Source organism: Chroicocephalus ridibundus, chromosome 5 (genome assembly GCF_963924245.1).
Source record: "Chroicocephalus ridibundus chromosome 5, bChrRid1.1, whole genome shotgun sequence".
Lineage (NCBI taxonomy): Eukaryota > Metazoa > Chordata > Aves > Charadriiformes > Laridae > Chroicocephalus > Chroicocephalus ridibundus.
Genome location: NC_086288.1, coordinates 37,220,442 through 37,239,191, shown reverse-complemented (window position 1 = coordinate 37,239,191; position 18,750 = coordinate 37,220,442). Strand labels below are relative to the sequence as shown.

At 41.2% G+C, this 18,750-nt stretch overlaps 1 protein-coding gene across 3 annotated transcripts in view; it reads right to left on the bottom strand.

Annotated features, from left to right (window-relative positions):
* GLRB (glycine receptor beta) overlaps positions 1-18,750 on the bottom strand; it is a 52,797-nt gene that overhangs the window by 5,799 nt on the left and 28,248 nt on the right. For 2 of the 3 annotated variants that reach the window (XM_063336412.1, XM_063336413.1), the window contains exons 7-9: positions 18,452-18,592; positions 12,801-12,953; positions 6,093-6,385 (exon numbers count right to left, since the gene is read on the bottom strand). In XM_063336412.1, the coding sequence (XP_063192482.1) occupies positions 6,093-6,385; positions 12,801-12,953; positions 18,452-18,592 (587 nt within the window). The remainder of the gene's footprint in view (positions 1-6,092; positions 6,386-12,800; positions 12,954-18,451; positions 18,593-18,750) is intronic. The other variant, XM_063336414.1, reaches the window with a different exon arrangement.

Here is an 18,750-nt window from a genome sequence, read left to right as displayed (position 1 = left end):
TAGAATAAAGATCCTTTTCAATTGCCTGTTCATCCTGTGATCAAGTCCTCTTTATCCATCAGGATGAAGTGTAATATAAAATGCCATCATTTTGGATTCAAGAATTTCTGAGAGCAGAAATGTATCGTTCATAATTTCCAGCAAAGCCTTCAAACACGCTACAGCACAGGCAGCCTCTCAAGCTCAGCACTCTTCCCTCAGGCTGAAGTGCCTCCCGACTGTAACGCAGCCCTCTCTGCCCTACACAGCACCTCTTCTCTACCACAAAACCACCTCTTCTGTTGCACCCGACCTCTTTTTGGCATCCAGATCTGTCACTAGTACTGCCAGATGTGTAAGAGTCTTCTGTACAAGATGAAGGAGGGGTTTTCTAACAGACTCTGTCATTAATCTTTCTTGCACTTGTTTTGTGCTCTTCTCTTGCTCTTGCCATGATGATAGATGTAGATCATCAATAAAGTAAGGATTCTTTAGCATTAGAGTGTATTCAGACTGAGTATATTTTTCTGGTGCGGCTCAGCAGGATTTTGCTATCACATTCCAAATATTCCTTGCAAAGTATGGCACAAAAAATATTTATACATAAAATATCACAGAATCACAGCATAGCTGAGGTTGGCACGGACCTCTGGAGATCACCTAGTCCAACCCCCTGCTCAAAGCAGATTGCTCGGGGCCTTTTTACAGTCATGTTCTGAATTATCTCCAAGGATGGATACGTGAGTCACTAGAGCAGAAAGTACCTACTCTGTACCTGAAATGCTGTCAGGAATCATTAAACTACACTGCAGCCTGTGGTTTTGTGCACAAGGTAAAATGTAAACTGGGTTTCTGGTGGTTCTGCAAGAAAAATCTGAGTCTGGAGTGCCACTTGCACTCCAGACAATATGGGAAGATCGTGTCACCACAGGTCACCACCAGTAGTCAGGTATATTATAAATCAGTAGAGATGAACATAACCTATATCAGGTTTCAGAGCCTAGATGTGGCTCTGACAAGATAAGGCAAGCAACAGCACTACTGCTTTTTAAAAATAACTGGGTTTAGAGCTATTACCACCACTTGCACAGCACTATTCATCATCCGCCAGAGCCATTCATTTAGCAAATGTTCTCTCTAGTCATCAGCACATTATCTGTGGGGGACAGCTTCTATAAATGGGATTGATGAAAATGTGACTTTTCAAATTGAGGGGTGTTGTTACAGTTAACAGTGCAATCTCTCCCTCTAATCGCACCACCAGCGAAAGCAAAAAGAAACTGATTCATCTTCAAAACATTTCCCTTTTTGCTTGTTTTTCTCACTGTATGATGTTGCATTGCTAGGAAACACACGCAAACTCCTACTGAGGATCCCCAATAAAAAGCCAGTGCCAGCAGTTACCACCAGGTTGCGTAATTTTCTCCTCTGCTTAGAACAGCATCTACTTGCAGCCATTATGATCTAAGGGAGCCAAAGTGTATTTTCTCATGGCTTATTTCCTGTAAATGCATAGCCATTGCCGCTCCTAGAAAAACAGATCACCAGTCCTTACATTGAATTGTCTCTTTTTTTCTACAGATTCAGGGTGATCTTGCCAGATGGACCACTTGACTTTAATCAGACAGTCATATCGATAAACCTCTGGGCTTAAAATGGCACTGACATTTCAGGGTTTTTGTTGGAGGGGGTATGAGTCATAAAGTGTGTACTCGGGGGTTTGGCATATGCTGGCAACACACAGCTTTTACGTCAGCCAGTACCCAGGATTTGGTGGAGAGAAGAAGTAGCTATGCATCCATGGAAGCCTTTCTCCATCTTTGGGTGACTGCCAAATTGCAAGCATTGTTTTCGTCCTGCCATCTTCACTGTCACTGTTGGTGACTGTTGGTCATGATCACTGACTCTACTGACACAGTACCAGAAGTGCTTTCTGCTGAAAACTTCATGAAGTTCAACCAGGCCAAGTGGAAGGTCCTGCACCTGGGTCACAGCAATCCCAAACACCAACACAGGCTGGGTGGAGAATGGTTTGAGAACAGCCCTGTTGGTGGATTAGAAGCTCAACATGAGCCAGCAATGCGCACCTGCAGCCCAGAAAGCCAACTGCATCCTGGGCTGCATCAAAAGAAACATGGCCAGCACGTCAAGAGAGATGATTCTGCGCCTCTACTCCGTTCTTGTGAGACCCCACCTGGAGTACTGCATCCAACTTTGGAGTCATCAGCACAAGCAGGACATGGACCTGTTGGAGCAGGTCCAGAGGAGGGCCACAGAGATGACCAGAGGGCTGAAGCACCTCCCCTATGAGGTGGAAGGTAGACATAGCTGAGAGAGTTGGGGTTGTTTAGCCAAAGAAGGGAAGGCTCCAGGGAGACCTTATAGCCCCTTCCAGTACCTAAAGGGGGCCTACAGGAAAGATGGGGAGGAACTCAGGGATTGCAGTGATAGGACAAGGGGTAACGGTTTTAAGCTGAAGGAGGGTAGATTTAGATTAGATATTAGGAAGAAATTTTTCACTGTGAGAGTGGTGAGGCACTGGAATGCGTTTCCCCTGGAAGTTGTAGATGCCTCATCCCTGGAAGTGTTCAAGACCAGGCTTTGAGCAACCTGGTGTAGTGAGAGGTGTCCCTGCCCATGGCAGGGGGGTTAGAACTAGATGATCTTTTAAGGTGCCTTCCAACCTAAACCATTCTATGATTCTATGATTCTAGGTGGACCCTTACAGGTTCTGTTACAGGCGATCCCTTCTCCTCACTTCAATTATGAACGGCACAAAGCTTTTAATGTTTAGGATATACACAAAAGTTTATCCCTTTACCCAATTTCTTGTCATAAAGAAGAAACAATAGCTGCTTGTACTTTTAAGTATGATCAGGTGTTTTTCTTATGGCTTGTTTTTTAATAATATCAAACATGCCAAGTCTCCAGACCAGATGCCACTTTTCTCTTTCACAAATGGAGCAAGCACATGAAAACAAGTTGTTCTACAAAGGCTGGAACCAGGGACGCCTGACCGCCCCACTTCCCTCCCTGCACTCCCTCTGATCCTTCCTACACCTGGGATTTTCTCACACCAGCAACCCCCCTGTACCTTACACACCAGCCCCTTCCCCAAATCTCCTGCAGAGACATCACTGCTGCCACACTGCATGGCTGCAAGAGGCATCAAGAATGCAACTTGTGGCTTGGGGAACACTGCCAAACCAGCCTGGCATTGGGATCAGGGGCATTTTAAAGTAAAATAAAGTAATTTCTCTTTTTAAACATGATTCGCCTCTAATAACTTACAGATATTTATCAGCACCATTCAGTCAATGTCTCAAAATAAATAAGTGCTTCATTTAAGCTGGAGAAACACTTATGAATGCAATTATCCATGCCCCCTTGGATTTTTCTGCTTCCAGCTCTTTCCTGTTGGCTTTACCTTTGAGTCCTGTTTGGTCTATCCACTGTTTCAAGCCTAGCTATGGTGAGATTTCCAGCTACAGCCACTTCTGCCTTAGTATCACCTCCTATGTGGAAAGAGAACATCCTCGACCATTTCTGCTGGACGCAGTTCTAAGTTGTCCTTTTCTCCTAAAGCTACATCCTTGCAGACGTTTAGCACAGTATTTTCTCTCTCCTCACACACAATCCTACATGACCCTGATGAGAAACAGCTCCTGAAGTTCTGGGACAACACTCTGGCCTCTTTTTGCTTCATATTCTTTATGCCTTTCAACATACCGTTTTTTTCCATTACCTGTTTCTTTAATGTTTCCCTCTCTCGCATATTTGCCATATGACAAATGCAATCTCTACTCGATCATTACTAGGTCTGTATGGGAGCAATCCAAATTTTGTGAGGCAGGCCTAGTTTTGGATTAGGAGTCAGTGCTACTGAAAGATTTAGATCTGTTCTGTTTCAGGAGTTCAGTACAGGCTTCTCCAGGGCTGAGAACTTTCAAAGTACTCCTACGCAGTAGCTGGTTCTGAGAGGGAGTTTTCAGCTAGCCAGATTTATAGCATTTGAATATATAAAATCTAGCATCACTGTCCTGCCACGTCCTGACATCAAATGATTCATCAGTCTGGGACCTTTTTCTGTCTCAGCCTGGTGATCTTCACAGAAATTACCAGCCCAGGACACCCTTCATGAGGTAGGCTATATTTCAAAGCAGGTGGCTGGATACAAGCTGGATCACCAGCCATCAGGGGAGGAGATCACTCAGCCACATGACCAGCTTTTACAGCAATGTATATGTATTTTCAATATGTCTCAGTAAACAAATGTTTCATAACTCTCTGTACAAAGATCATCAGAAGCTACGCATGTCCAGGACTCCATATAAATCCAACACAGATTATTATTGCAGACATTATAGATATTGGAATGTTTAAGGCCTCTGATAACAAATTGGGAAGACCCTGAAAAGTGCAGGTCAAACATGAGATACTGGAGCTGACATTGCAAGATCATGGAGGGCAGACACTGCAAGACCTTGGAGGGCAGACTGAGGTCTGAATCCTAAAAACTTTCAGACTACTGCTAGGAACTATATATGGGAATGTTGCTTAATTTTTGTGGACAATGACTCCCCTTCCTCTAAGCCTTAAAATGCGCTGTAGACCCAAACTTGCCTTCTTGTAAAAAATTATGAAAAGATAGCATAGGTGATGAAAGTTATCATTTTATTCTCCTCATGGCTATGACAATGGCAAGCACCTTAAAGGGTGTACACACTGACAAGAGTCAGTAATTTAGCAATTTGGTTTTGTTCACGCTACTGAAAAACTGTAGTTTTTTGCTAACTGTGTCATTGATCAAGTTGAACACTTACACTTGTTAAATACTTGAAATAGGAATAAATAGGTTTTATGCTCCTCCTCTGGACTGTTGCAACTATTTTGTCACAACAAAAAGCTGAATTTGGGACCTGCAAATTGCTGAACACAAAAAAACCACATTCAGTTCAGGGGAAGCAAAACTGTAGCAGAGACATCTTTCCTTCTACTCATTTCCCACGTTGCCTGGACTTGGGGAATTATTTGTGACATAAGTCAACGCAGACATTGGGTTGCTCTAAGCTGAGCCTGGTTGCCTGCCAAAACAGGTCCCAGGAGACTCTTGTACCAGATGAGAATTATGGTAGCCAAGTGCACTAGTCTGCGATATCTGCAGCTCCTCTGGACTGGGGGTAATTAGTTATGGGGCAATGCCAGCTTGATACTAGGACGGCGTTTCCATCTTTCTCGCATAAACCACTCCCTCCTTAAAGAAATGTCAAAGCCACATTTTACTTGACACTACCAATATTATCACTTGGATCTGGCCTCATAGCTTTTTTTAATACATCAAAATTGCCGAGTCATTGAAAACGATAAGATAAATTCATATTCCACATATCGTATCATAATGTATTATCTTCTGTAGAATAAATGTCAATTCAGTATCACTTAGGACTGAGGGCAGCTGGCCTGGAATGTCTGATAACTCTTGGAACACAAACGGGGAGTTTTGCAACACCGGGAACTTAGCAACATGCAAAGATGTACATCCCATCTTTACCCATATTATGAGATCTGATCGATTTACCCATAAACTCTATCTGGCAACACAAAAAATGCAGGAACTGTTTGACAGACAAACAGACCTGTCTTTTGTTTACAAATGCCAAGACTTCTGGATCCCTGGCTTCAGAGATGCTTGACATGCAATGCGGTGCAGCTGTGGCCGTCCCCGGGAAAGCAATGAGACGGGTGCTATTTGAGTACGCTCTCAGCAAATACTGACTGAGAGTCCTGTCCCCTGAATAGTTACAGCTTGACAGCTGCTATTTATTATGAGAAAAATAGCAACTGTAAAGCTGCTTGCTATTTTATTTACCTGAAGCTCAGCAGCAACCATGGCGCTAGGATATTAAAAGATAAATTTTTCACTTAGTACATTTGACCCGAAATCACTAGGGACCAATTTGTCAGATGGCTAGCCATTAATTACCAGCATGTTTTTAATGTCTTGGCCACTTCTAAGATTAAGCACTATCCAAAACTATTACGACAGTATATTCCTGGACTTGTGTTATCAGAGGATAATGCTGATTTTGCGTACGCAGCTTCGCAGCTCCTACCTGTAAAGTGCTGATGTGGACGGGAGTCCCTGTGCCATTCACAGTGTTCTTCTTGGCAGCGTTTCCACCCTTCCCTTCCGCTTGTTCCGCCTTGGCAATCTTTGCTTTTTCGGCTTCAATTCTCTTTGGATTGTTTAGCATTACCTGAACTACTGCATACTCCACCAGGGATGCAAACCCAAAGAGAAGGCAAACAATCAGCCAGACATCTAAGGCCTTCACGTAAGACACTTTGGGAAGTTCAGCGGCAAGAGTGGTACATTCAGACGCCAAGCTGAGCACTGAGAAAATGCCTACAAAAAGAAAAACAATGTATTGATTAAAGAAAACTTACCCTTATTGACACTGGCTGTGCTTTTCCTCTGAAACAGACAACACTGAATGATGTCTTGTAACAGTGAATGGGACTTCACAATGCGGTCGGTGCAGCAGGTATACAAAGTGCGCGTGCTTTCAGCTAATGAACAAGTTAAACTGAATACTTAGGTAGGATACTGCAGTTAATGAACTATTGATAATGAGTATGTTCGTTTTATAAACAGAGAAACAAATAAACAAACCACAGCAAAACTGGTTGCTGTGGTTTTCCTGCCCCATCACACATCACACAGTTGGGATATGGGCTTTCCAAAGACTTATCTTATAATGTGCATCTAAGTCTGGGAAGATTGAAGAGAAATATGTGGTACTTAAACCAAAAGACTCCAAGTCCTTTAAATTAGACTACTATTGTCCCAGAAATCTGAACTGTGCTACAGCAAGAGCAATTCTCTGACTGACCTGTCCACAAGTGTGATGCGCAAACCTTAGGTGAAAGGGAAGTTTTTGCTGAAGGGCAAAGCTGTACCAGCACATTAAAAAGTCTGTGTTCCTGACTCATTGTGAAGATGAAAACACTGAAGTGACTGAGGGTCTACGATCATTGCCCATTTGAGCTTCCAGGATCTTGAGGAAGCTTGCTAGATAAAGGGCATTTCAGGAAGCCCTTACCATGAAAAAAAAACCCACATCTGCAAAGGCTTTTGAAAGGTCACACGCATCGCCAAACTGGGTTTCAACAAGCATTTCTCCTAACAAGGCTTCCAAATGTCACCATCAACACAGGGCCCACATCACAAGAGACAAAATACAAGCCCAGTCTCAAAGAAAGACTTCCCGCCGGCTCCTACAAAATGGAAATAGTAGCATGAACAGTCACATTTGGAAAAAGCTAACTTTAGAAATGGCTGTTACATGGGGAAAACTCGGTCCAACCTCCCAGTTCGGAATGTCTCATTTGTTTTTGTGAACACTAATGATAAAAACCATTAGTTACGAGTGGACGGCTTCATGAAATGTAATAGATGTCTATAGGAAATGTTGGCCAAAAGGAGGCACTCAGCTAGTCTCAACTACGCTTCTTAGATTGGTCACATGTGGTATCCAAAGCATGAAAAATTTTGTAATTCACAGAGAGATAATTTTCTTGTGCGGATGTGAAACTGTTAATAAAACTGAAAGTGTCTGTATTGGCCTATGAAAGTATTCAATTCTAGTTGATCATAAATAACACATCATTCCTTTGTTACTGCTCCCATTTGGATTTTAACAGGATTGATATGATATTTTATTTGGTATTAATCTCAAATGGGCAATTTACTAGCTGCTAAAACACTGAAGAGAAAGTATAAAGAAATTATTATAGTCATGCGATTTCAAAATACAAAATTTTCTGATGTTTTATTTAGAAATGTGTAATACCAACATATCATTGCAAAGCTGGATTTTTTTGTCCATTGGGATAATACAGAATGGCAAGATGTGCTATCTCAGATCAGAACGATACGGCAAATACTGAACAGACAGCCCTCGGTGTCCACTCTGGCTTCTTTTCCATCTACTGTATCTGAAGCACTCAAGTACAAACATTCCCATAAGGATGGCAAGTGAGCATAGAAAAGCATAAAAAAAATTATTTCCACTGACTAACGCCAACTGTCTGGGGATGAACACTAATTATGGATCGTAAGGAACTGCAATAACAAGTACAAATAAGGCTGTAGCGCCTCTTAATATATATAGGAGACCTCTGCCTATGCCCAGCTTGCTGTTCGCTCTCTAACAGTCTACTGTACCAAGTACCATGCACGCCTATGCTAGACTTCTGAAAGGCAGCCTCTATCCTCACGCTGAATAAGGAAATTAGCCAATGATATGGACTGGCTCAACATCTTGCATATTGCATTTTTTTCCTACTAACTTTAAAAGTGTTTACTATCTTAATATGTGAGTATTGTTATCATGCTTAGTGCTGGAAACATTTGTACGTTTCCAAACGTTGTAGAGCTTAGAATACTAGATCTTACAATCTCGGATTTAATTCTACAAAACTAACTTACAAATTGTACCAGATGAAAAACTTTTAGTGGAGCTTTCATCAATTTGTTCAGTACAGCAGTTGAGGTCATGGTGGCCAGCTGCTAATTTCCATTTTTCTGGTTTCCTAGGATGAAAAGTTCATTCTCAAAGTCTGAGAAACTTCTAGGGTTTCAAGGTAACAATCGAGAACAGAAATATTCTATTAAGCAATCATTTTCTGCCAGATCAGAGTTGGCATGGCTTCAGAGAGCCTAGTACCAGAGCTGTAAGTCACACCTCTGGCACCAGCTGCAGTAGGTACCTACCTAATACAGTGCAAAGCTCAAACGTGAGTGCAGAGAATGGACAAATAAATGGCAAAATTACTTATTAAAAAAAAAAAGGAAAAAAAATAATTCCCCTTTTCTTCTCAAGGAGCACTAAAGAGAAGGGACAGAGCTCCTTTCTCCACACTTGCAAAGTAAAGGGAAAGTTCACCTTTCCAGGAAATACCTCCACATTTTTGCCCCTAGTGTGGCATCCCTCTTGATGGCAAAGTTTAGCTTATCAGTAAGGTTAGTTAGCTCCCAGCCTAAAGCATGATTGTATAGAGCTACTATTTTAAAAATACTCCCTAAGGTTACATGTGGATAATATCTGAAAGTGCCAGTCCAGCAAAGCACTTCAGCGCATGCTGCCAGATAAATAAATCTCCCTTTTTTGAATCCATCAAACTTTCTGGCCTCAGCACTATCTCTTGGCACTAAATTCCACAGGTTATTTATGTGCTGCCTAAAATAGTATTTTCTGGTTTATATTACTGCTTTAAAAATGTCTGGCTTCATCTCACTAATGTTATTAAAAAGGTAATATTCTGTCTTGCCTTCCTTATAATTTGATATCTCTAATACATTCTCTTTTCTCATTAAAATTTCCAAACTAAAAGACATAATCGTGCCAATCCTTCTTCATACTAAAGTTTTATCATATATCTTTATGTGTCTCCTTTGAGACCCTGCATTTGTTACAATTTTGTAAAATGAAATGACTAGAACTAAGACAGATCTGAGGACAGGAGTGAGAGGGAGGGCACACCTGGCTGCAGACCTAGCTGTCCTTTGGACCTGGGGAATATATCACTGATCACTATGCCAAGCTTTCAGTTGCCCTGTTGTACTCCGCACTCTGGACTAATGCTCCACGCCATCAGGCTGCTGTGGGTGGACAGAATCTGACATCCCTCAGATCCCTATAGCTCCAGGGAAGATCTTACTCCCTTCGGGGATCACACAACGGTGAAGGAAAGAAAGGAATTTTTTAAACAGATGCTGGCATGCTTCCTGCTTGTAAAGAACAGAGTCCTCTATCGGGCTCATTAAAAAGTGAAACACCAGCATCTAATTAGACAGAAGCTTTCAGTGATATCAGCCTTTACATTGCTTAGCCACAGCTGTCCGGACACCAGTCCTTTGTGGATTTCCCTACCACCAGATGACCTAGTTGGGTGAAATGACACAGGTATAAACAGGGCTTGCAACTTACTTGGTTCCTACATGGACACAGGATTTTTCTTCAAATAAACATACATCCTTTTCCCAGAACATCGATCAGTCTACAAAAACATATTCTGCTTACTGGCTTGCAAAGTGTCTTGTATTCCTAAATCACCTGGAAACTTCTGAGCTGCCTTGCCATGGGGAACAGTAGCCCACTGTACTTAATGCTAGGGGTGACTGTTTTAAGGTATTCATAAGTAAATCCGAAGTAGTTTCTCATCTGATGAGATCTGTATCTAGCCATTGGGAGTGTAGCAGGCATTGGTAACACCTTCTTGGGATTAGATATCATTCACTCAACACATTAATGTTAATCTTGTTAGATTTCAAGCTCTGCTATCTTCAAGCTAGAAGAGTTAGTTTGTTGCCCTCCTACAAACTGAAGAGACATAAGTTTTACCCCAGTAACAGTGTTAACAACTTCCATTACTAAATACTGACTCATGACTAAGGGATGGTCAGATTTAGAGGTTTTTTTGCTTCTCCGGGGATTCAGGAAAAGTCACATAACCAGGGCAATGGTTAGTATCTTTGAAAATGAATTATTTCAGAAATGCGAATACATAAAAGAAGCCAATAAACACTTAAAATAAATGAAACAAATAAATAATAAATAAGCATGCATGTTTAGTCACAAAGACATCCACGCTACATAAATCAGCACTATGCCTCTAATAAATCTAATATGTAATTAATAAGCCTATCTGGTTGGCTATTTGAAGTGCAGGATTATAAAAGTGGAAATACAGCTCAGGTTTTGATTGCATTGGAGCTCAGTATGTGAAAAATATTTCCAGATCTTGTCCCTATCTTTTAAATTTAATGCCTGTGACATTTTCCCCACATTTTTTTTTCTTAAAATGTCTTATGTTTCGCATTATGAAATGCATCTTTGCTACTTTTCAAGGTAAGAGATTATACTTGTTACTTGCTATCAAACTAATACAGATTGTGAGTCCTCCAGAAGTAACTATTAATATTTTTAAAGGTCAAAAGAATAAAAGCTGATTTGTATTCTGAAATAGACCTCTAAAAAAAAAAAAAGATACAATAAATGTAATGAAATAGCAGTTTTGTTACATTTAATTAGAGCAATGTAGCCAACTGTGGCTCACAAGCCAAAAGTAGCACTCCAGTCACGGTTCTCCAGATTTTAGAACAGAATAAGCTATTTTTAGTTGGAAGTGACCTACAACGATCATTTAGTCCAACTGCCTCATCAATTCAGGGTTGACCAAAAGTTAAAGCATGCTGTTAAGGGCATTGTCCAAATGCCTCTTAAACACTGACAGGCTTGGGGCATTGACCACCTCTCTAGGAAGCCTGTTCCAGTGTTTGACCACGCTCTCGGTAAAGAAATGTTTACTAATGTCCAATCTAAACCTCCCCTAGCCCAGCTTTGAATCATGAAGAGCTCAGCACCTCCCTCTGCACTTCACCTCCTCAGAAAGCTGTAGAGAGCAATGAGGTCTCCCCTCAGCCTCCTTTTCTCCAAACTAGCCAAGCCCAAAGTCCTTAGCTGTTCCTCACAGTTCATTTCTTCCAGCCTTCTCACCAACTTTGTTGCCTTTCTCTGGATGCATTCAAGGACCTGAACACCCTTCTTAAATTGTGGGGGTTTTGTGGGTCTTAATGTCACACCACTGGAGAAGAAAGAGGAATGGTAGATGACCAGAGATGGGAGCAATGGGGCTCAGGCCAGGAGGTAAGTGGACGTTCTTCCACCTAACAAAACTCAGCACCGCTCCTGCTCCAGCTGACTCAACACAGGGACTTCAGGTACCCACTGCTGTAAGACTCTGCAGATTATCTACACAGGCTGGTAAGGTGATGTGGCAGGTCCTGACTCCAAGCGTCTCCAGTGCTTATCAACACATGTTCATGCACGTGGGGGTGTGGAGGTTCAAGAGTGGCTGAGAGGTTTCTGAGGAAGGCAAGCAGATGGAGGGATTCCGCAACTGCACCTCTGGGGTCTTGATAACAGGTGCACTGAATCTCCTGGGATGTGGAAAAAAATTGGAAAGTATGGACTTGGGGAGGCGGGAGTGCCGGGGAAAAGGGGAGCATGGGGATGCCAGATCACGGGGAAGGAAAAGTCATGGCATGGGGAAGGGAATCCAAATAGGCAGAGTGTCAGGATGCAAAAGCCTGGTTCTGCAGTTTATTGAGCTCTTGGGGTCAGCAGGTTTGGCCAGCCCAGAGCTGCAGTCACATATACAATCCAATTAGTCAAGATAATACTGTTTTGATTAACTCCGTGTCCTACTACTTCATAATAAATGACGGGCCTGCCTACTATGTTGTGCTGAGCAGCATGAATGCACCAGCCTGAAGTACTCTCATGAACTGAATCTCTAATGAAATAAAGCCAATCAGGTAACAAGGGTGCTAATTCTCTTCCAGACCTCATTCTGTTTTTATTAATCTTCAGAAAAACTGCTCCAAGAGGTAGCTTTTTAGAGCCTTACTCATCATCCTGCTTTCTTACTGATTATTCAAAAGTTCAAATTCCTAGAAACTGCATATTCCCACAGTGTCTGCAGCATCACCCATACATGGATAAGATCAGATTTGTCCAGGTTGAGACGAGCACAGACAGCGTGGTTATCACACAAACACCGGAACCTTTATCAAGCGAAGTCTTAATGTGGACGTGGATTTTACAGGACTAGGAATGAGGAGGTTTCAGTGAAAATGATGAGTGGACAATGGAGGTGAAGTTGCTTTCAGCGTCCAGTGTCGTGTTGTCAAAGCAACTGAGAATGGCTCAATGGCGTTAAAGTGGATTGTGACGGTATGTGTAAACGCAGGTTACCCAGTGGGACTCTTGCAGCACTTGCATCAGGATTGATCCAAAATGACAGCCAGGACAGAACAACAATTAGCAGTGTAGGAGCATAAACACCCATCATGTAAAATCCAACTTGTCTTCTTAAAGTGAAGATTACTTCTACACAAGTGTAATAACCTTTAAAGAAATAAATGCATTAACGTTTAATGTGCTTTGCAGGTCAACCTCTTCAGATCTGTGTCTTCCAGGCCTTTTTCTATTTAAGTTAAGAGCAAAAGTTCAATCATTTGATTTTCTTTATAAAGGCAAAGAGTTCAATTTGGAAAAAAAAATGTTTGAAAACCAGTTCTATATAACCACCAAGCGTGGTCAGGCATGCGGTACTCCCTGTGCTCTATAAGGTACCCTCCCTCTTTTCGCAGCACATCAGTAACAGGCAGATAAAGCGACTCTCATCTTGATGCTGGCTTCAAGATGCAGTCCAGATAAAACCAATGGGGTCTAGCAGTCATACTAGCTTAAGTTCATCTGAAAATCCTACTTAGCATTAATTCGTGCAAAAGATAGAATTAAGAAATATTGCTGTAGAAAGTTTAGAATGGAAAAGGGGTGATCTAAATGTGACTCTAAGCAGAGATTCCCCCAGTACTGAAAGCTGGTACAGTTGACTTCTAAAGTTGGTGCAGACTTTTTAAAAAAGGCTCTAAAACACTGTAAGTTTTGAATTTGAACACGGAATACTGCCTCAAATCTTTTAAAATGAGGATCTAAAGCACATAAACATTTCAGAGGATATCCATTAAGATGAATTAAATAAAAAAGCCAAAGCTGTAGATACTAGAGGTTTTGCTGGAGATAACAGATGGATCAGGAAGTCTGACAACCAGAAAAAAAAATCTGTTTGTATTTTCACTCAATTAGCAGAACTGGCATTTTTATGTTAATATTAGCACAATAGTGTTGTAAAAACAACTTCATGAACTATTCTTTCACAAGGAAAAGGCATTCTTATGTTATATTACAACAATTTCACAATTCAGATCAGTCTATACCTATAAAGTTGGTGCAAAGCCGATTTAGAAGATAGAATCTGTCAAAAATACATCCATTTATCTTCTATATTTTATCAATTAAGTGCTGTAGAATGATAAATCATCTTAAAGGTGCTGCTCGTGCATACAATAACTAAAGCAACAAAACAATAAAACATTAAGGAAAAATTGCCTTGTGTAGAAGACACTATATGGTATTTTATAGTTCATTTTATCCTCGTCAATGATCTGTTGTCGGACAAGTTTCCCCTTTATAATGTCTGAATAGTTTCCAGTCACTTTTAGATTTTGTTTTCAAATGAGGGATGACCTTCAAGGTCATTATTTGTTGTCTTTATGCCAGAAATGCATTCTGTATGGCTTTGTACCATCTTTCATCAGGCAGAGAATAGTATCCATTGCTCTCACCATTCAGCTCATGAGGACCTACTTGGATCTACCATACATTTGCAATTTGCCAATTTAAATATTCAATTTATTGCCACAAAAAGTCACCCCAAATTTGTTGACTGTCTTTCTACTCAGGTGGGTATGATAAAATGTCAGTTGATGTAAATAGGCAGTAAAGATTAAGTTCTTTGCAATTGGCAAGAATCTCCTACATAAGCCATAATTTTGAAAATTTGCTTGTACATGCAACACTGCCTCTTGATTACCTGACAAAATCCTTCACTGAATTAATTTTAACTATGTTTGCAAAATCTGCTTTTTGAAAGACCTTCAATATAAGAATTTAATGTAAATCAAACAACTACTGATTACTGATTACACCCTCTAAAAATATTTCAGAATACTAAAATGTTCCATTCACATTGGTGAAGTATTAATTCCAGTCAATTACGAGATTAACATGTATGTTCTTAATTTCTAAACAAAAAAGGATTTGCAAAACAAGAATTATGAAAACTTTTTAAAATATCATGTTGTCACTCTACCCACTCTGACAGTTCACTAATGCTCTTTCTTTAACGTTCAAATCTCACACGCACATGAATGTTCTTCAAGGAGTTAGTCAATTGGACTCCCTGGGAAACTGCCCTCAGGGACAAGGGAGCAGAACAGAGCTGGCAGATCTTTAAGGATGCTTTCCATAGAGCGCAAAAGCTCTCAATCCTCAGGTGTAAGAAATCAGGAAAGGAAGGCAAGAGGCCGGCATGGATGAGTCAAGACCTGCTGGTCAAACTAAAGGGCAAGAAGGAAATGCCCAAGGCAGTGGAAGCCAGGGCAGGTATCCTGGGAAGAGTACAGGAATGCTTCCCAGTTGTGTAGGGGTGGGGTCAGGAAGACCAAAGCACAGATGGAGCTGAACTTGGCAAAGAACACAAAGCATAAAAAGAGGCTTCTACAGGTATGGCAGCCAGAAAAGGAAGGCCAAAGAAAGCACATGCCCCTGATGAGCAAGACAGGCAAACTGGTAACAACGGATGAGGAGAAGGCTGATGTGCTCAACAACTTTTTTGCCTCAGTCTTTACTGGCAACCTCTCTCCCCACGCCTCTTGAGCAAGACGGGGACTGGAGCAAAGTCCCTTCCACTGTAAGTGAAGATCAGGTTCATGACCAACAGAGGAACCTGAACATACAGAGGTCTACTGGACCTAATGAGATGCATCCCTCAGTCCTGAGGGAATTGGCTGGTGTAGTTGCCAAGCCACTCTCCATGATATTTGAAAAGTCATAACAGTCAGGTGAAGTCCCCAGTGACTGGAAAAAGGGAAACATTGCGCCCATTTTTTAAAGGGTAGAAAAGAGGATCCTAGGAACTACTGACCTGTCAGCATCATGTCTTGTGCCTGGGAAGATCATGGAACAGATCCTCCTAGAAGCTACACTAAAGCACATCGAGGACAGACCACAGCAGGTGATTCAAGACAGCCCGCATGGCTTCATCAAGGGGAAGTCCTGCCTGACTAACATAATCACTTTCTATGATGGAGTGCCTACATCAGAGGACAAAGGGAGAGCTACAGATGTCATCTACGTGGACTTCTGCAAGGCCTTTGACACAGTCCCCCACAACATCCTGCTCTCTGAATTGGAGAAAAATGGATTTGATGGGTGGACTGTTCAGTGGATGAGGAATTGGTTGGATGGTGGCATCCAGAGGGTAGTCGTCAATGTCCAGATGGAGATTGGTGACAAGTGGTGTCCCTCAGGGGTCCATATTGGGACCGAAATTGTTTAATATCTTCATCAATGACATAGACAGTGGGATCAAGTGCACCCTCAGAAAGCTTGCAGAGGACACCAAGCTGAATGGTGTGGTCAACATACCTGAGGGATGGCATGCCATCCAGAGAGACCTGGACAAGCTCAAGAAGTGGGCCCGTGTGAACCTCATGAGGTTCAACAAGCCCAAGTGCAAGATCCTGTAGCTGGGTCAGGGCAACCCCTGGTACCAATACAGGTTGGGGGATGAAGGGATTGACAGTAGCCATGCTGAGAAGGACTTGAGAGTACTAGTGGATGAAAAGCTGGACATGAGCCAGCAATGTGTGCTCACAGCTGAGAAAGCCAACCGCATCCTGGGCTGCATCAAAAGAAACATGGCCAGTAGGGCGAGAGAGGGGATTCTCCTCCTCTGTTCTGCTCTGGTGAGACCCCACTTGGTGGTCATCTCTGGAACCCTCAGCACAAGAAGGACACAGACCTGTCGGAGTGGGTCCAGAGGAGGGCCACGAAGATGAACAGAGGGCTGGAACACCTCTCCTATGAGGACAGGCTGAGAGAGTTGGGGTTGTTCAGCCTGAAGAAGAGAAGGCTCTCGGGAGACCTTATTGCAGCCTTTCAGTACTTAAAGGGGGCTTATAAGAAAGATGAGGACAAACTTTTTAGCACGGTCTGTTGCAATATGACAAGGGGTAATGGTTTTAAACTAAAAGAGGGTAAGCTAAGACTAGATATCAGGAAGAAATTTTTTACAATGAGGGTGGTGAAACACTGGCACAGGTTGCCCAGAGAGGCTGTAGACACCCCATCCCTGGAAACATTCAAGATCAGGTTGGATGGGGCTCTGAGAGACCTGATCTAGTTGAAGATGTCCCTGATCATTGCAGAGGGGTTGGACTAGATGACCTTTAAAGGTCCCTTCCAACCCAAACTGTTCTACAATTCTACGAAAATGTGACCATTTTACTGAGCACTTTGCACAGCATCATTTTAATTTGTGGTCACAAGGTGCTGAAACTTGAAGGAACACTACTGATTTTTTTTTCCTGTATAATGGTAAAGTGTACAACACTTAGATTTTTCTTTAAGGTTCCTAAAAATGCCTAAAATATCTAATGATTTTTTAGATGTTTAATTTTAGATTTAGGGCAAAACCCAATATGATCATGATAAGTTCAATAACAAGATAGCAATCTTGAGTAAGTATTTCCTTTTTCCCTGAAATAGAATGTAAGTTTTCCAATATTTCCATTTGTATAAATTTCATTTTGGAATTGCAAGATCCATCCCTTTAATTTTTCACTAATTTATATCCTATTTTTTTCAGTAAATTCATTGTTTATTTAAGAATAAAATATTTTTCTCACTGCTAAGTAAGCTTCTACCATACCCCAACTTAGATTTGAATGCAGTCACTACCATTTGTTGGCTGTGCTTTCCCAAATGCAGAATTTTCCTGAGGAGAGCTAATTTCATAATATTTACAAATGGTAAACCATCTGAGATGCTGAGTTATGTAGTTAGGCTAAGAACACACTCATTTTTCAGTTAAAAAACAAACCCCATTTCAATTTTCATTATCTTTCTCAAGTTAAATTCCTTAACTCTAAGACCTAGTAAGGTTACTTGAGATCTCGTCAGACTTCGGTTCTAGCTCGGGAGCAACTGCAAGTAACAGACCCTCGACTTCAGCTGAATAGTCAATAAGAATCTTGCAGAGGATCCTCAGAAGCTACAGAGCCACAGCCATCCTCGGTGAGTTTTAATGGGAGATTTACTCATATGATGCAAGAGCACTCACTAAAATATACCCTGCTGACTTCTGCTGTTGCAGAAAGTCTTGCGGTTGCACAGCAGTTTGGATATAATTATAGGCAGGAATCAATCAAGGTAGAAAAGATAAATCATGAGAAGCCAGAGTACAGAAAGCATTGAATAAATTCGTGCCCACACTCAGAAAATAATCATAGGATTGAATAAATACAGGACTGAGGACTGTAAGCAGCTTTCTATAATGACAGACTTTCCAGAACACTCAGAGAAAGGAAGAACCTACAGGGAGAAGCATTTGAAATTACACTTTAATATGATCCACAGAAGTCAAACCAGAAAACCACAATTATCCTACTTTGCTGCAACAGGCATAATTCTACGTGAACAACCTATCGGAAAAGTTAGGCATTTACAAGTATAAAAAGCTATTAGGACTATAGAAAAGAAAATGGTGATGGTAAGATTGGAAAACATGTGAGCAAACCCATTTAATCTCATCTTCAACCTAGATGTTTCTGTATCTGAATAAGTTTGCGGTAAGCATATGGGGTAGTTACTACTATATAAACTAGTGGTTTGTTAAAAGTAATATATTTTTTCCCATAGAATGTAAGACATGAACCTTAAACAGTAACTGAAGGAAGTTTAAATTTTTTACCAAGAAAATCACTTATATTACCTACCTGTGCCTTTATAATACTTCGTACAGTTACCATATTCGATATCCTCCTTTTTAATATCAAACTGAGGCAGAGCGATTTTCTCCAGCTGTACAGGATCTCCCGACTGCCAGATAAACCGTAAGTCATCAGTTGTGTAACCAACTACAAGAACAAAATAATAATAATCACTTAAAGAACCATGTCAATCAGAGTGAATTCTGCAAGAAAATCTAGTATATATGTATCATATTGCTTTCATTTTTTTGTTTCTTTTATTATTTATCTTTCTATTTCCTGTTCAAAGAATTAACTTAAAAAAT